Source organism: Periplaneta americana, chromosome 1, assembly GCF_040183065.1.
Source record: "Periplaneta americana isolate PAMFEO1 chromosome 1, P.americana_PAMFEO1_priV1, whole genome shotgun sequence".
Classification (NCBI taxonomy): domain Eukaryota; kingdom Metazoa; phylum Arthropoda; class Insecta; order Blattodea; family Blattidae; genus Periplaneta; species Periplaneta americana.
In genome coordinates, this window is record NC_091117.1 from 176060135 (window position 1) to 176080201 (window position 20067).

Here is a 20067-nt window from a genome sequence, read left to right on the forward strand (position 1 = left end):
ACAAGGTTCTACGTCTATATCAGAAATATTACTGCATACACCCTTATAACATTTAGCCAGCGATTTGTCACTGACAAATATTTTAAAAGAATAAGATCTGATGACATAGTCACTAAACTGGCAACAATGGGCACCACAAGATACAGATCACAGCCTTCTATATTTGAAATTCTACTGTTGTTAAGAGTTCCAGGGGTTGATTTATCAAAGGAGTATGTCTAAATACGCGTTGAATACAATTCCAGAAGGCTGTGGTTTAGATCTACGAAACAAAGAGCACTCTTTGCTGTGAAAGAATGTATAAACAATTTTTTACGGACCACATTTTTCAGTGACGGTATGTCATTTTTCACTAACGGTATGTTTTCCGGCCATAGAAACCAGTGATGGTATTCCATATCAGTATGAGCTGTGATGATGAATATGTTACTATCAGTTTATAAGCATCGTGTGAGGGCAGGATTCATAGTAAAGGAATAACATGTCAATGGTCAGTCCACAAAAGCTGTCATACTCACAAATAAATTAATCTCAGAATCTGCCTTTTTCTTCATTTTATTTTCCATCAAATGTGCTAAATAATGACATCTTCATTACATTTTATAACAATGACGCATTTTGAATGCTATTCATGGCCAGAAGTGCCAACTGCACTGTATTTACATACTGAACCATAAAATACAATAGGTCCATTATGGACTTAAAATCATCTTAGTCTTATATCAGTTATCAATTGAGGAACAATCAATTGAATCATGGCTGAAAGGGGAAAACCGCAAATGCGTTCTTTTTCACCCATTTCCAGCCCTGAACATTATTTAAGCACTTTCTATGTCACAGGAGACAGAGTAGAGTTGGCAGTCATGCAAGAGTGTCAACAATGGAGATAATCTCTGTGCCGTAATCAGACTATTCTCTCTTGTGTAGCAGATTCATTTAGTCTCTACAGTGTAACCACAGTTTAGTATATACAGTCACGAAGCTTGAGTTGTTGAGTGTGCTAGAAACAATACACTGTGCCGGTACTATTTCGCATTGTCTGTGATGAGGCTATAGTAGCGATCCTAGTGGTTAGCAACTATCTATGGATGCATATTCCCTACGTATTGACCTTCGTGACTGTATATACTAGACTGTGGTGTAACTGTGGGACAAGACTTCCGAGTAACTTAAAGTATGTTCCTTGGTTTCTTTTATGGAACTATTAGCTTTTTATTATTATTAACTTATACGGTAATTTTTAATCACAGGTTTTAAACCATATTTTTTGTAATGAAATCAAGATGTATTAAGTAGTGAAGTTGTTCTCAATTTAGCCTTGGCACATACTATTTTTTATTTATTTCTACTGGCAGAGTTAAGGTCATAAAGCCTTCTCTTCCCCTCAACCAGTATAAGAACAATAGCAAAGCAGGGGGAAAAATCGAGTGGGGAAAATTTGGAAAATGCTGAAACTATAATTATTGCATTAGGATAAGTCTATTATCAACTTCAGTGGCAGTCTTCGTAGAAATTAAATTTGGAAGGATATTGACATAACTAACATGCTGCTCGGAAACATTTCATTCTAAACACTCAAGTCAGTGCTTCTAAAATTGTTGTACTGTAGTCCATACATTGTAAAATAAGCGCAAATTTTTTCAGTAACATTACTTCTTAGATCATTTTTTTTTTTACTGGTGATCAGTTTTTCCAGCAATGCATAATCCCTGCACTGAAATGGATAACTTCAATATTCGGAATCAGTGACTTGAGATATATAGAGAGTATCATTAACTCATTTCTAGTGCTGTAAAAATTATCGGAGATAAATTTCGGGGAAAATTCTCTACTCCGATAATTTTGTTCTTAACTTTCTTTTGCTATAAACTAAATATTTCAACAATTGAAATGAATATTTAGGAAGTGTTAATTAACTTCTTGGAATGAAAGAAATTTCGTATTTACTAATGTGATGGCCACACCTTATTTCTTAGAAGACACATTAAAAAAAAAAAAATAAATAAAAAAAATAAATAATCTTATAAAGATCGTACATTCTTATATGCTTTTCCATTACTTACAATACTAAGTTATTTCTTCCTTGCTGAGCTTCCTTCTGTTTATGCCACCCTCAATGAAATTCCAGCTTTTCTACAGCTTTGTGTGTGTAGACAGGTTTAGTGTTCAATTTCATTTGTTATATATATTTCTGTGGCCGGGAGGAAAAAAGGTCTTAAGTAAAAATTTTATACTTTTCAGGAGAGCAGTAGGAAGATTGAAATTGGTGTCAATTATAGAGTTTTTTAATTAACAGTTTTTCCCTGGATATTATTTGTTTATATTTCTTCTAAAATAGGTAATGTTGCTCATTTAACAATTTTCTTGATTATTTTAAAAAATAGCCGCACTTAAGCCCTTTTAAGACTAGAAGCCAAACTGAGTAGAAGGGGCTATTAAACATAAGACCTTTTTCATGTCAAAATAAATGAGAAATGTAAATTATTAGAAATGCAAAATGGGTCTTAAACAATTATAGGACTCTTTACCCTGATTCTTAAAGTTTAAAGGGCATCAGTATGTGATAAAATGGCTAAAATACAAGTTAGATCTTATTAATAGATAAGCATGGAAAGTAAACATGTGATGGTTTATAAGGAATAAAGTATTAAATATTCTGAAGCCCTTTATTCTGTGTGTGCTCGATTCAAAAAGTACTTAGGACATTTGGTAACATTCTATAAATCCAGTTAGCAGTCTTATTTGACTTTAGCCGTTTTACCAGATTGTAGAAAATTGTTTCCGCTTTCAGAATATATAAAAATCTCATTTTCACAAAATATTGACTTGAGACCTTTTTCCTCCCTGCCACAGATTTGACTTCATATTTCGAAAATTATTTTATATATTTCACACTTAAGAGTTTATCGCACTTATTAATTTTTTCTGAGGTTCCAGAAAAATTCCTATACTTCCCATGTTAATTTATTTCGGATATACACTTTTCATTTATTTGTCTTTTACTCCACTGTCATGGTGGTCTAGTGGCTACAGCACTGGACTGTGGAATCAGGTTCGATCCCTGACATAACCCCGATTTATAATTTGTGTTGGACAAGCCTGTGGTCCAGGTAACACTGAGGTTTTCTCCAGGAGCTCCGATTCTCCTATGGCATCCCAACATATCTCCATCATCTCATCCCATTGCAGTAGCATAGACCAGTCTCCTATTGTGCACTCTACACAACAACACTGTCGGTAAATTGGTCTACAGCAGGCTTCATGTGGGTAAATGACGAACAGTCAAGTACCTGCTAGTAAAAAAACAAGTTTTCTAGACTTTTACAATCTTATTTGAAACTCCAGACAATACGAAACGCCATATGTTCTAAATCAATTTTGTTCCAAATTAGATTTATAGTGTGTTCATTGTTAAGATGCGACTCACTTTGAAATTTCGTGGGAATTTGAAGCTACCCATGCTTACCTCCAACAATCTTGTATCCTTCAATGATGCTGTTACTACTTTAGAAACAGTGAAACATTTTATAACACATCATGATGTAACTGAACAAATTATGGAGCAATTATCACAATTTGCGGGCAAGATTTATTCCTTTGAAGCAAACAACTTAAAATAACCGATTTATTCCTGTATTTATAAAATAACCACATATTATTAAATGAAGATCACACTGGAAGAAAATGGTAAGTCATTTTGTAAAAATTTTCTGGATTGGAGTTTAAAATATATCAGTCACTTTGGCTCTAAACAGGTAAGATTTGCTACAAATTTTATATTCTACAAGAATATGTATCATAAATTTGAGTACCTATTGTTTTATGAAGATGGCTTAACTATGAATTTCTAAATTTCTCTTATGAAAATTTCACTAAATTCGTTATTTGTTCCTAGGTATATTTCCACTAATCTTAAAATGTATTTGCAGCTATGTACTTGTAGGAGTTTCATTGTCAAAACCAACTACACCCCACCTCTGGCTACTAGCAACAGGCATCTATAATGAACACTGATCAAAATACCCCTCATTTCCCGTGAAAAACAACAACTGAATAGAATACAGTGGACTATAGTGGACTTTATGTTGTCAGCAAACAGATGGATACATTAAGAAGATGGATTGATTGTCAAAACCAAATCAATAGTTCACTGAACTTGCAAAAATTTATATGGTTAAGTACTCTTTGTCCCTTGTGGCAGCTCACGAATGGTGAGAAGATTTCTAAATTAACGTGTGAAATATTATGTCTTCTTCAAATGCTATTCCAAACATCATTAAATGTCATTTCAGTTAGGTTTTTCTCACTTATACCTTTTTTTTTTTTTTTTTTTTTTAAGTTCCATAGAAATGTATAAATTAAGTTCTACTGTATTAGAGTAATAATGTAAATATTACATAGCATAATATGGTACATTTTGTTAACACATTGCTTTGACATTCCATGGAATAGCCATATATGAAATTTTAGCCTTATTTAACTGGGAGCAATGAAGAAGTGTGGCCAATACACACATGAATTAGATACCAATTTCTTTCTAATCCCTCAACCTGAATTTAATTAAATATTCGAGGAATAAATAGATGAGAGGTTTTGTTCTCTCATAATCAGAAACAAACAATATCTGAACATTTATATAAGATCGAGCATTACCTAAAAAATACACACTGGAATATTGTGGAATCTTACAGCAGTTTCTGAAATATTCTAAAACATTCTCAGCAAAGATCTATAATATTGATAAATATCTAAAAACTGATTGCTATACTGTATGTGATTATATTCATAAAAAGAACATAAAAATCAATAAAATGCTGTGAAGAAAAAATGTCTTTTGAAAGCTATTGAGAATATTCTCAATTCACATTATTACTTACCTACCATACATTTAATTTCTGTTGAAATCCTGAAAGATCCGAAGTTTTCAATAAGTTAATTACTATTAACTTTTCACTCTATATGAACTGCACCTGGGGAGCAAGCAGATGTGTCTCCTTAGCAAGGTGCTCCATGTGAAAAGTTAGCAAATGGTCAATTTTTTGGTGTGTTTAAGAAATTCATATGTCAACTATTATTATTATTATTATTATTATTATTGTTATTATTGTTAAGTAGGACTTTAAAGGAGAGATTTATTTTGAAGTACAAAGATGCTCTCCAACATTCTGAAATTAATAGCTATAGAACCGTCACTCTAATTTCCGGCAGCCAATCATGTTGCTGGTCGGCTACATTTAAACATGAGCGTCTTGTGATTCGCTGATGCATTTCCTAAGGCTCGATAAATACTTAATATAATCGCCCGCCATTTTGGCTCTTTCGTTGGGTTCGCAGAAAGCACACGAGGACGTTATTTGCCAGTCAATTATTTGCTCAATTACAGTGCGTTTGATTTATTATCATAGGAGCTAAGACATGATAATGTTTAACAGTGTGGCAAATAGATCCCTCGTCTGGTATAACAGTGTGGCAAATAGATCCCTCGTCTGGTAATTCGGCAACGAAAGAACAAAAATGGGGAACGATACTACCTACCTAGACTTTATAGAGCCTTCACTTCCTAAGACGTAAGCAAAGAAGAGGAGTCACGCCGGGAAAAACAGCATCGCGACTATAATTCAGAATATTTTCCGGATTTAAAACTAATGGTATGATAGTAGCCTTATGTAAGATGGCAATTGTTTCTTAATACAGTGTTGTTGTTGTTTAGTCAACTGTCCAAAGACAGGTCTCAACCTCACAAGTGATACCAAGAAGACACCACTTATAAGGCAACTAGGCCAGGAGATAATGAGGTAGGGTGGCCAGTTCCTTTCCCCCTCCATTGCATACTTCACGACTAGCTACAAACCTCCCTAAACAGACACCTCTTTTTAATGGACAATTTTATCAATCCATAGATCGATATATCAAAACTCCATATTAAGTAACCTTTTTATTACGGACACTGACAGATAATATATATATATCAAAAATGACTGTCCAAACCTCTCTTAATAGACAACACTTAGAAAAATATTCGAATAACTGTACATTGGAACATGGCGTGTTATGCTTAAAAATTTTTTAAGCATTTGGTCCTTAAACCGAACCATATTTTCAGAAGAAGAGTTCCTATCATCATATGTTACTGACAGGCTACATGACGAACATCTAAACAACAAAGTCAATGAACCCACCCTGAAGAAACTATGCATTGAGCTACCATATGTTGAAGAACTACATCAACTACTGTAGTTTATTTCCTCAAGACATTCGTCCACTTTCAAAAATTCCACACAGAAAGATTAGATGGTCGATTCAAAAGAAAGGGTAAAAGTCAGGTCCTCATAGCAACAACAGTTAAATACAGACACATTTGAATTATAAGAGTGACAGAACAGAAAGAACAAACCAAAAGCTGCACAAAGAAAATCATACCAGCAGAAGTTAGTTCTTGACAGTATGAGTGATTCCTCATGTTCTGGTGTTGTGCAGTATGCCGAATCTGATGCTAGAATGAATTTAAGTGAGATCGATCATATCGTATACTGAAGAGGAGGAGGATGATGATGATGACAATGATGAACCTGTCCATGTTGGTTACTTTATGGTTATTTGTAAAGGTAAGCAAAGCTCCAAAGTCTATTCCATCGAAGTGGAAGATGATTTAGTAGATGAGATTATGGTGAAATATGTTAAACATCTCAATCTTTCATTAAATTTATTAAAACAAATTAAGCATACTATCTGACAAGAAATCGGTAGTAAAAATTCTGAATCATCCTTACCTTCAGTAAAGGTAAAGGTATCCCCTTAACATGCCATGAAGGCATTTGGGGGGCATGGAGGTAGAGCCCCATGCTTTCCATGACCTCAGCATTAGAATGAGGTGGTGTGGTCGGCACCACGCTCTGACCACCTTTTACCTCCGGGAAAGACCCGGTACTCAATTTTATAGGAGGCTGAGTGAACCTCGGGGCCATTCTGAAATTTTGGCAACGAGAAAAAATCCTGTCATCACCTGGGATCGAACCCCGGACCTTCCAGCCCATAGCCAGCTGCTCTACCAACTGAGCTACCCGGCCATCCTTACCTTCAGTAGAAACAAAAGTGAAGTCTAAAGTTTTTATGTTCAGTTCAAATTTGTCAAAATTCTCATAGTACTTTGCAGTCTGTTGTGAATAAACTGTACAAGTACCAGAAAATACTAAATTAAATTATGGTTTATTTAACGATGCTCGCAACTGCAGAGGTTATATTAGCATTGCCGGTGTGCCGGAATTTCGTCCCGCAGAATTTCTTTTACATGCCAGTAAATCTACTGACATGAGCCTGTCGCATTTAAACACACTTAAATGCCATCGGCCTGGGCCGAGACCAAACTTGCAACCTCGAGCATAGAAGGCCAGCGCTATACCAACAACGCTACCAAGGTTGACCCAGAAAATACTATTTTGTACAAATTATTAGAATTTATTATTAAGTACTTGTGTGAATATAACGACCATTCAGTGTAAGTTATCCTAATAAGCCCTAAGGAGTGGTTCACTGTACCCCCAAGTATGGGGAAGAGTGACACAGATGTAGGTGATTGCTAATTTCACATTTGCATGAAATATTAAAATATTAAACCAAATATGGTTCATATACATCGTAAGTCTGATTAGTGAAATATGTTACTAGTTAGCAATGTAGGCAATGGAGATGAAAAGAAGCTGACCATCCTACCCCTTATCTCCTGGCTTAGTTGCTTCATGAGTGATGCCTTATTGGTTTCATGAGGTTCCAACCTGTCTTCGAACAGATGACTAAACAAACCAAATATGTTGTTGTTGTTGTTTTCTAATGCTAGGCGTTTGACAATAAAGTTATTTGACCTCTTGCACTCCAATATTTTTCAAAGATATTATCATGACCAGCCACTGAAGCACAGATTTTGAGGTACAAACCAAATATGAATAATGGTAAAGCATTCTCAAATAGTGATGTAAATAATAATTCAGGACTTCTTGGAATATAACAAATGGTTTGAAAGAAGTGATTAAAAAAGTGTGCCACTGTACCCACATCTTCCCTATAGGTAATGTTTGTGTTAATGTTAACACGAATTTGGGCGATTTCTCCAAACCAGGGATTCATTTCAAGATGATTTCTAGTCTGTGGGTTGCACAATGAGACATATAGCAGCAGCCAGAGTTGAGGTGTGGTCAGAGCTGAACCTTGAGCGACTGGTATTGATGACCACAGCTAGGAAGTTGGTACCAAAATTGTGAAGTTGTGTGAGCTTGGACTATATCTCTACTGAATGAGAAGTCTAGTAGTGCAGCTCTCAATGTCAGTGAACCAGAACAACAAACATGTACAGCCAGATAGTAACCAAACACGTGCTCCAATCGTCCAAGGCTTTAGAAAAAGAAAATAATAAACGAATAATATAAAAAAAAACAATAATTTGTAATTATAAACTTCGTAACACCCAATATAAAATAATTTATCCATACATATAAAAATAACATACAAAGCATACAATTATGATTCTAGCTTCATTGTAACAAATAACAATGAACATTTTCATTTTATCAAAAGAAATACTCCTTTTATGTTCAGAGAAAAATAAAAACAATATTTGTACTATAAAAATATTCATTCTGCGTCACAAGACGTTACTGGGGCAAATTTGAAATATGATACAGTATTTCTTACTATCATCAGGTGAACAATAACTCTGCGTGTATCTCGTATATGGCACATAATATTAAACTCATAATTGTTTTCACGAAAATATTTAATTTCTATTGTAATGGCAGCTAGGAAGTTCGTATCGTAATTCCGATGTTGAACTTGGACTGTAACGCAACCGAATGCATAGCAGCACGAGATGCCAACATTTAATGAAGAATAATCCGGGAAAAAATAAATATGTTACACACTCCTGTTTGCATAATTATTTAATACCAATGAGTTTACTTTTTTGGAATCATGCATAATATTATTACGTAAATAATACAACAATTACAGAATAGCTCACTTTGTTCAGAACCTGAAATATTAATATAAATTAACAATATTCTTCGAACTATTCACGACTGTACACAGCTCCACAGAATGATAGTATGTGTTGTTTGTGAGCTGTGTATAGTCTGAGTGAGCAGGAACAGGACGAGGTGCGGGTGACATCTATACTTCTCGCTGTACTCAACTGGAATCTACTGTTTTGGTACGAACTTCCTACCATGTTGATGACTTTAACTTGCTTACTATGATTTATGAATAGGCAGCATAAAAGAATGTGTTCCAGATCTTCTTCATGATTATTTCATCACAGACAAATAGGACTATCAGAAAGGTGAAATCAATGTCAATATAAATGTGATAATGTGACCTGTTCTGGCTTCTGTTAAAAATGTTTGATTATATCTTGGCACGTTATTGTAGGTACATTTTCAAGCCATCTGATTTCTTTCCTATGATCTGTAAAATTTTGTCTTTGTTAGAAGAGAACCAATTCTTGGTTACAAATGCAGTGCCTGTTTTGCAGTGTTACCAGCTTTCCTATTTCTAGGTATAACATAATGAATAGGTATTTACTAAAATATTATTTTCCTTTGGAAATTGTCGAGTTTACTCAGTTGTTCAAGACAGTATTGGTTCCATTAAAATATCATGTTTTAAAGTTAGGACCTTACTTACTTACTGGCTTTTAAGGAACCCGGAGGTTCATTGCTGGCCTCACATAAGCCTGCCATTGGTCCCTATGCTGAGCAAGATTAACCCAGTCTCTATCATCATATCCCACCTCCCTCAAATCCATTTTAATATTATCTTCCCATCTACGTCTCGGTCTCTCCAAAGGTCTTTTTCCCTACGGTCTCCCAACTAACACTCTATATGCATTTCTGGATTCGCCCATACATGCTACATGCCCTGCCCATCTCAAACGTCTGGATTTAATGTTCCTAATTATGTCAGGTGAGGAATACAATGCGTGCAGTTCTGTGTTGTGTAACTTTCTCCATTCTCCTGTAACTTCATCCCTCTTAGCCCCAAATATTTTTCTTAAGCACCTTATTCTCAAACACCCTTAACCTATGTTCCTCTCTCAAAGTGAGAGTCCAAGTTTCACAACCATAAAGAACAACCGGTAATATAACTGTTTTATAAATTCTAACTTTCACACTTTTTGACAGCAGACTAATGACAAAAGCTTCTCAGCCGAATAATAACACAAATTTCCCATATTTATTCTACGTTTAATTTCCTCCCGAGTGTCATTTATATTTGTTACTGTTGCTCCTAGGTATTTGAATTTTTCCACCTCTTCAAAGGATAAATTTACAATTTTTATATTTCAATTTCGTAAAATATATAATCACGAGATATAATCATATACTTTGTCTTTTCGGAATTTACTTCCAAACCTATCTCTTTACTTGCTTCAAGTAAAATTTCCGTGTTTTCCCTAATCGTTTGTGAATTTTCTCCTAACATATTCACGTCATCCGCATAGACAACCAGCTGATGTAACCCGTTCAATTTCAAACCCTCTCTGTTATCTTGGACTTTCCTAATAGCATACTCTAGAGCAAAGTTAAAAAGTAAAGGTGATAGTGCATCTCCTTGCTTTAGCCCACAGTGAGTTGGAAACGCATCTGGCAGAAACTGACCTATACGGACTCTGCTGTATGTTTCACTGAGACACATTTTAATTAATTGAACTAGTTTCTTGGGAATACCAAATTCAATAAGAATATCATATAAAACTTCTCTCTTAACCAAATCATATGCCTTTTTGAAATCTGTACCCTTATACTCCCATTTTTAGAATTATAACACTGCCACTTTTAGAAATAGTAGCTCAACACAGGCTAGACTACAAAAGAAGCATTTTAATCAGTCACTGTTTCTGCATTTGGGGTAGTCACAAGTACCCAGATGAACACCTTCTCAATGATAAGCAATAACAGGAAAGAATTAATTCTGACTTTTCCACTGCAGATGAAATACAGAAAACACGACATTTCAAAAGTTAGATCTATATTCGTTGTCATATAATTTGTATTCATAGTTTTCTGCCCAAGAGCAGGTCTTTCATTGCAAACTCATCATTCTCCGGTTTTCCATATTTTCTGCCTTCCTTTTAGCCTCGGCATACGATCCATATATCTTAATGTTAAGAAAAATAAATTTTATTTATTAGGACTATCACAAATAGCTAAACCCACAGACTGAACAACAACTGGAAGTTGGAAAGAGAATATCAGACAACCATAACAGAAAATGGCAACAGGACAGAAGATGTCAAAATATAATCTGCTAAATAAGAATTACAACATGAAATTCACTGTAGATTGTGTAAATGTATAAAATGACGAAAACGCGAATTTACTAAAAAGTACGAAATTTTCCTTCCTGCTTTAAAAGCTATAAGAAAATTAAGACTAAAACATTATTAATTCGTTGATTTAATATTAATTTTAATTCATATGCATGATAAATTTATAATTAGACAATAAAAACTTACTTAATAAACCTCTACGAGACAAGAAACAAAGAGAAAACCTTACGTTTACTCTATCACAAAGTTAAAATTATTCTCTATTGTCTTTCCTTTTTTTAGTACACACTCCATAGCTGTAAGTCTCAAAATTAGAGAGTTCAGTTTGAGCTACTTTTGGTACTAATGTACGAGTAATTGCAGTATTTCGATTTTCCTTTAATTTTGAATGAGGAGAAAGGCAAGTGGAGTATTTTCTGCTTGCTCCCACCGCTGATATATACGAAGACCTTGAAATAAGTAAATAAACAAAAACGAAGTGAAGCAGCTAATAATGCTGTGGAATGTGACAAATTTCATTACATACACAGAGTTTAACATAATCATGGTATCACTCAGTTTTGTTCAGAAGAAAGATGTCACTCAAGACAAAATGAACATATTGATAACATCCTAATTAACTTTCTTAAATTCTGTAATCACAACACTTCGAACAGTCAGTCCTTCAAAGCGAATTATTGTCATTGAAATACTTACATAGATCGTCCAATAACAAAACTGATTACCTACACATACTTCAGCCTCTTACCTAAAACCGTGCACTGAAGATCAAATACTATATTTATATTTTGTATTCATAGTTATCAATAAATCTACAATATTTCTTCTTGCATTACTTCGGACTGAATCTCAAATGCTCTAATAGCAAGGTGATCTGTACATATGTTAGAAAGTTATCAAAACGAATCATGCTGAAATACTTTACATTTTTCTGTTACATGCAAATTCTAACACAAGCTGAAGTTAACATGGTTAATGAAATTAGTGTCATTCTGTTACAAGCAAATACTGATAATCATATAAGTACTCACTAACTAGGTCTCTTCACCCTCAGAACTTAAAACATTCTTGCATGGTTTCTACTGTTATTTTTTAAGGTCATGTGAAATAGTACATTATGCAACGAGCCTATAATGGTAGTAATTAAGACAAGAGTATGTTTATGAAACGAGCGCGAGTTTCATAATTTTCATACGAGCGTCTTAAGTACCATTATAGGCAAGTTTCATACGACTTTTTATGCTCGACCATATTTCTAACTTGAAATTATTCATAAGTATTCATGTTATTCTTATCTGACTGGGGAGTGCAATATCTCGTAAATTGAGATGTGCGCAGACGCGAAAGTATTGATTTTTTCCGAGAAACAAATGTCATTGACCTTGATATAATCTAGAGAGTAAAATAAACATTAATCTTCATAAAACCTTGAAATTGATTTAGACATTGAAAAACGAGATGGAAAATTGAATTTATTTGAATATTATTTACAATTAACCTAATTATTATAGTAACAGAACATAACCTTCTACGACAGTATTGGATTTCCAGCCTCCGTGACGTTTCGCTAGTTGTCTTTCGATTGCATATCTGAGAATAATCGATACCTGCGCTTTCATATTGCTACAATGGTGTTTTCTGATTCTGAACTTTAATGAATAGGTGTACTTTAATGAGGTCCATTAAAGGGCTGCTACCAGGTGTATAATTACTACATTTCGGCATGGTCGAGCATAAACAATTTTTTAACATTTAGGATGAGAATGCCAAGGAGTGCAGTGGTGGTGGTGTTGGTGGTAGTACGAGGGGGAGGAGGAGATGGAGAAGAAAGAAGTAATAGAAGAATGAAGAAAACAGCAAGAGAAGACAGGAAGAATACGATAATTTGGAAATATGACATAGCCTTTAAGGTGGAATGTTGGTGAGGGAACAAGAAATAGTAGACATTAATTTTTGGTAAGTCAAGATTGTCATTTGAACATGTTATATTTTTTTCCCCCCAGAAACTTTGTGTTTCTCATTATTCCAGATAATCAAATATCAGCTTTGTAAGAACTGGTAAAATCCATTAAAGAACCTCCGATAGACATATATGTAGGTCTTAAGATTGACCAATTTATTATCACATTATCTGTATCATGACAAGAATGTTCCAACAACTGAAGAAAGAGTCTAAGGGCTACGTGGAATGAGTCATGTAACCTCAGAGAGAAATTGCGAAATAATATGCAAGAAATTTTCACTCAGCTGTTACTAGTGCAAAAGAAATAGATTTAAGATCCAGTTTCTGCTATTGATTTGCGATAAGACACTAATGCAATGCGAAATAAATTCATGTTTGAGATTCAAAATAAAGTGAAACCCCTATCTATAGTTCTCGTCTGTGTCAATTTCTCGGATACATCCTGGAAAAAGAAGCGCATATATAACGTTAACCTCTATACCATAGGTAGAAGAGGACTGACGATGAAGAAGAAGATATATATAATGTTAAAGTATATTGCATTAATTGTGTATCATTGAATTGTTTTAATGTATAAATAATATGACTTCCTTCTTCTCGGAATATTCATTTCTGAAAAGAGAAAATACTGAAGTCTGATGTTTTAAAATGTATAATATACAGTATGTGCCAAAATATACAGTACTGGAACAATACGCTACTGTTATTTGTTGTTGTTAGTTATCGGGATGATAATATATTTTTTTTTTATCCAATGCCACCAGGTTGTCTTTTCGACATTTCTGGTCTTCTCTCCTGGCCATGGCTTAGTTGTAACCTACTTCTAAGGTTGGGGCACCTGGAAGGCGGAGTTACATTACCCCGATGATGTGATAGGATGATTATGATAATGTGGTGCCAGGAGAGGTCTTAAATCTAAACTTAACCTAAATTCCAGACCATGGACGAACACAGGAATAATCCCCTTTAAGGAAAAATTCCTGTGCTCTAACCGGGAATCGAACCCGGGACTTCATGAACTATAGCCAGAAGCACTGACCACTAGACCATGAGGCTGGTCAGGATGATAATATAAATGTTCAAAATGTGCCCCACTGCGCTGTAGACAGTGTTCATAACGATCACGGAGATTCTGAAACATATTCTGGAACATAGGTTGCTGCAGAATCCTGAAAAACGAGATGATCTTCTGACGTAATGCAGGCACAGTTGTGGGTGGAACATTACAGTTGAAAATGTTCTCCTTTAACATTCCCCACACGTAAGCATCAGGTGGTGTAAGATCAAGGGAATTCAGCGCCACTCACTTTAAACTCAGCCCGCCTTGATAACCATTTCCGTACAATACTCCACTATGAACACTTTTTCCTCAGTCACGAGACCCATTGTCAATTCCAACCACACAGTACAACATTCGTTACACAACTGGCAATACATAATGGTGATGCAACAACACGCAGACGCACAGGTATGCGCATGTGGGCTGCACGAAATCCAGTACTGTATATTTTGGCACATACCGTACTTGTCATCTAGCCAACCATTATAAAAGGCATGCAAGGATTGATATGTTATGGTCTTGGAGGGAAGAGAGCAACTTTATGATCACATACTGCAACATGGAGTGTGATATTAGTATTCAGATTTTCTGAATCTGTAACAAATTACATTACTGTGCCAGTGCAATATTATGTGGTGGCAATGATGGAAGGATAATATATTGTTATACCCAAATCTCCAGGTTTCATTTTGCTCACTTCCGTTTTTTCTGTGTTGAGTATTATCTTGCAACACTGAGTTACGATAGCTTGGCTTCAACCATATCAATATTACTGATGGTATTTATATTCATTGCTATTCTGTTTCTTCCTTGCCACTTGTAGTGCTTTTAGTATCAACGACTTGTGTGACGAAAGAGATGCAAATGATAGACAGTAAGACAAAGATGACAAATCTAAGCTTGGATCTTACACGACATTAGAAAACAAACCTTATGCTAAGTTGAAAAAAAGTAAATAGCTTCCTTTTTACGCACATAATATTGCTGGGAAACATAAATATTGCTCTGACATACCAATGTTCCAATGAAAATGATACCCATCAGGCAGTTAATATTCGGAAAAAAGAAAGTAAAAGCTGAAATAGATACTGTAATATTTTCTATGTTCATTATTTTATGGTACCAATTTTTAAATATTGTTTGTTTCTTTGTTTTTTATTGTCTTTTAATGCATTTTAATGTATCTGTGCAACTATTGTTTTTTCTCATTTATAATTTTTTTTCTTTCCAGTCCCTTAGAAAACGATAAATAGAGGTTTCACTGCAGTTCCCTTTTCACTTTGTAGCATTTTCTCAATACACCAAAATACTTTTCTTCTAGTAATACTATTGGGAGCAATAGCCTCCAAAGCTAAACCTATCACTGTCACAATATCACCTACTTGTGTGTTTTACGCCAGTTTTAACAACTCTACCTGCTCAGAACTTTGACTAGGTCTTTCCTTTTATATGCAATGATGGCACACAACAGAAACTGAACTGTCACTGAGTGACATTCATTTTAATATAAATCACAATTTGACACGTGTTTCAGTGTATATTATACAAAAATGTACAATTCTGGTCTCTATGTAAAAATATATCTTGCGTTATAGCAAAAGACAAGTTCAACTATCATGCATCCAGAGTGTAAACTCCGTCTCTCAGCAGTTCCCAATTTACGCATAAAACAATAATAAAAAAAACTCAACATACAAAACCTCCTGTTACACCCTGTTTTACTCCATTCCACTTAACAACTACTTTATCTTAATCTTGTGCAACTTCAGTTTGAAGCCCAACATTTCTGACAGGACCCCGGACAATGCAGACAGGATTACCACCTTGGTGATAGTGTACAAGTATGGATTTGCTGATAAGCCCGAAATTTTGAAGGGACTCTCCAATTCCTGTAACACAGTTCATCTTAAATTACACATTATACATTAAGAGAACAATTCGATTCTTAAATAGCTTTATACACACCACAAAATTTGACAGACTTTTGGGGCGTGTTTTAGCTGGAAAAAAATGAGTTGAAAGTATCAACATAATTAGTGTTAAATGTATCACCATTCAGAAATACTAACATTCAAGAAAATGCGTCGAGTTATGACATCACCTCCGATTTAAGTCATTAAGCAAAGATGTACTATCAGTCCACTGGCTAGAGCATAAGCTTTCTGCTCAGAAATCCAGGTTCGAAGTCCAGAAAGTTCGAGTTCACACCTGTGGAGTAACAGCACATCTAACCGTGAAACCAAGTGGCCTGGGTTCGAATCCCGGTCGGGGCAAGTTACTTGGTTGAGGTTTTTTTCCAGGGTTTTCCCTCAACCTAACATGAGCAAAAGCTCATGAGCTTCAGAACGCCTAAATGCACCCAACCTCTTTGGTTTCATAATCTCTTGCCTAACTGGTAAGAAATTTTAGACTTAAAAACGTTCCCACAAAGTTATGGGAATGGACAAGGGTCGTTTTGAAAATAATCTCTTCAAATATAGAATTCAGTTGAGTATAAAACATGCCTCTAAAAATATATTTTGTTACAAATTATAAAATCGTGTATGAGAAAAAAATCTGTAAAATAATTCAACCAAAGAGATGTTGATGTATTTAACTTGTAGATTAACAAATGTGACTTTGTGTAACTGCTATTTTTTTCCAAAATGTTCCAATATCTCTCATTAACATAAATTTAGACAAAAAATTTAGGTTAAATACAATTATGTTGTACTTGACCAAAGAAGATAATCATTAATGCATACCTTCAGCAGATCTGCAGCTAGTTTGAGAACACTGTTCGCGACCATCAACTCCTCCTTTTTATTGGGTTTCTGTTCAATTTGCAGGTACAAATTTATCTGCAAACATAGTGTTAAATATTAAATATTCTGCTTGTGTTTTTTTGTTGCTTTTAATAAAGTAAATGTTGTACACAATAAAAATAATAAATGTTGTACACAATAAAATTCAATCACATTTAATCTGATCTATTTAAATTAAATTAATACATAAATAATTAAAATCATTAAAGTAAACAAATAGCTAAAACAACAGAAATAAGAAAATAAACATTATTTAATAATACTCATTTCCCTGTACACAAGCTCTGGATTTTTACTTAAAAATTTAGCGAACTCTAGATTATTTCAGTCATTACTTTCCTAGGATTAACAAAAAATGTAAATAATGTACCATCTTCATAACCATTCATTCTAAATTTTCCGCCATTATAAATTTCACAAACTATTTCTACAAAGAGTGAGAAACAATTAACGCACAAAAAGCATCCTTTGAACATTCTTTTCATGAAATCCTGAGTTCTCTAAACACTAAAGATACTAAAAAAAACTGTATTTTTGGCAAATTCCTAGGCTTCAGTGGTTAACCATATGAAATCAAACTTATACAGTAGCCTTATCAAAATAAACCTGTTATAAAAATAGTAGTATTATATTTATTGAGGTGGGGGGTAAAAAAATACTTTTTATTAATATAAACATAAATAATACTGTGTAAACAAAATTTTCATTCCTATTAATCTTGGCATAAGAGGCTAACAATTTCGATGACTGCAATTCCTTTGATTATTGGATAGTTGAGTTGTAATCTAATAGAAATTATAATTTATTCTTTCCGTAATCTCTTGGGATTTTCATTTAAATTCCACGATTTTAACCAGTAATATCCACATGCAACATTTTATCTTCCAAAAAATTTCGAACTTATTTATATACAAACTTCAATAAAAGCATCTCGTTTCCTAAAGTTCTGAAACAATACAATATATACAGAAGATACTGTAATTATAAATTACTGCAATTATTTGCCGAAAGTTAATTCTGTAATAGAGTAAATGCACTTTCAAGAAATTGGAATGAGAGAGAGAGGAGAAGAGGACGGAAGAGGAAGTACTTCTAACATAATGATCTTGTTACTTAGAAGTTTCATCTTTTAACCCAAAACCCTCGTCACTGATATGTTCGCCTGTTGAAGCATATGTTAAATTTAAATAATATGTTCTATGTCACTGACAAAGATAAGCCAATGTATTTTGCTAACTTTTTAAATTAAAAAGGAGGAAATGCATTTCTAGTTGCATTTTTTTATGACTGAATGTATGAACAATCTTGGAAATCAAGAGCCAAATGCAAAACTATCAATTTCATAATTACCTGTTCTGTTATGAGAACTGACAGATTGCGATATTTGCGATTAATCTTTGTGCCTAATGTCATGAAGCGGAGAAGGAACACTCCCAATACCAGGCACCACACAAGAGCCTCCAAGTTGTACTCAGAGTGAAGTCTCACAGAATCCTGGAAGCAGTGAGAGATAGATCACACATCCTGGAAAAGACTAGTGCTTGGAAAGCAACACTAAGTTACTCTCATATGCAAATCAGTTACAGATTTGGAACTGCTCAAATATTGTATTATGGAGAATAAAAACTGCATAAATACACAATACAGTGTTAAACTCACCAGACATTTGCGACCCATTTACACAAATTTAGTGTAATGTAAACGTAAGAGAACCAATTTTCAAAATTATATTATAATTTAACAAATGTAGCAACTATCATATATATTCTGAACTGACATGTTTGCACTCATCCCTACTGGTAACTTCCACAACTGCTACTGCAGTAACATGTAATTAAAAGTTGAAAACAAAGTTATGGCAAACCTAACACAGAATTTTGTCTTTCGTTGCCTTTATTTATGGTCTTTACATGCAGTGTACCTACTACATGGAATCAATGACTGGACTCCCTCAATTAACAGGAACTGCTCTTAGGATTCTTTTTAGCAGGTTTGAATTTGTGATTCTTGAACCGAGGCAAGCAAGATAACAATAAAATCACCGAGGACAAATTTCAAGTTATAATTTATATTCGACTTTCGGAGCATACAGTCAAAAGATAAATAACCACACTACCTGAATGGAAATATACCTAAGATTGAACACTGGTCAATTTCACCTACATCATTATTATATCAGACATTTGAAAAAGTTTTCAAAATATATGCAGAATTCCAGTATTGACAGATCTTTTTATCATGTTAAGTTACACGTACATTAAGTTCTACAGTGCATACATTTTATCTTTTTCTGCTCGCTTACAGGACCTGTGTCACAGCAATGTGCCATTCAAGAACAAGCATAGTCACTGATAGATAGTTGTCTTGTTACTGTGTGCAGTATTGAGTTGAGTTCCAGTGCACCAAATGTGTTGTGTGCAGTACTGACTTTCATTTCTCTGTTTGTATCTGTTGCTTGAGTCATGGTTTACAGATTTAATACAGAACAAAGAATTTTCATTTACTGTAACTTTTTAAAATACGAATTACAGTACCCACTCAGTGTCGGAGGAGAATTTCAAGAAAGTTTTCCTGGGGTTGATCCACCTAATAGGTCTACAGTTCGTTCAATAGTGGATAAATTCAAAACAACGGGATCAGTGTTAGATAAGAAAAGAAGACGTAGGCACTATGTTTTAAATGAGGAAAAGTTGGACGATACGGTGCTCAATTAGAACTATCACCAAGAAAATCTCTCATGAAGTTAGCACAAGCCATACAGCAGCACATAATGCGACATACAAAGTTACAGAAGTACACACTCTAGAGCCTGGGGACCCACATAGGAGAACCAATTTTGCAACTGGTTTATTCAGTCTGTACATGATGGCCATTTAAACTCACAATTTGTGATTTTTAGTGAGGAGACGTGGTTTCACTTGCA

General features: G+C 34.3%; 1 protein-coding gene across 3 annotated transcripts in view; it reads right to left on the reverse strand.

Moving 5' to 3' along the window:
• Positions 1-537: 537 nt before the first annotated feature.
• The window catches only part of phtf (putative homeodomain transcription factor), a 76238-nt gene continuing 56708 nt past the window's right edge, over positions 538-20067 (reverse strand). For all 3 annotated transcript variants that reach the window (XM_069832691.1, XM_069832708.1, XM_069832700.1), the window contains exons 15-17: positions 18495-18638; positions 17085-17180; positions 538-16229 (exon numbers count right to left, since the gene is read on the reverse strand). In XM_069832691.1, the coding sequence (XP_069688792.1) occupies positions 16080-16229; positions 17085-17180; positions 18495-18638 (390 nt within the window). In that variant the 3' untranslated portion in view covers positions 538-16079. The remainder of the gene's footprint in view (positions 16230-17084; positions 17181-18494; positions 18639-20067) is intronic.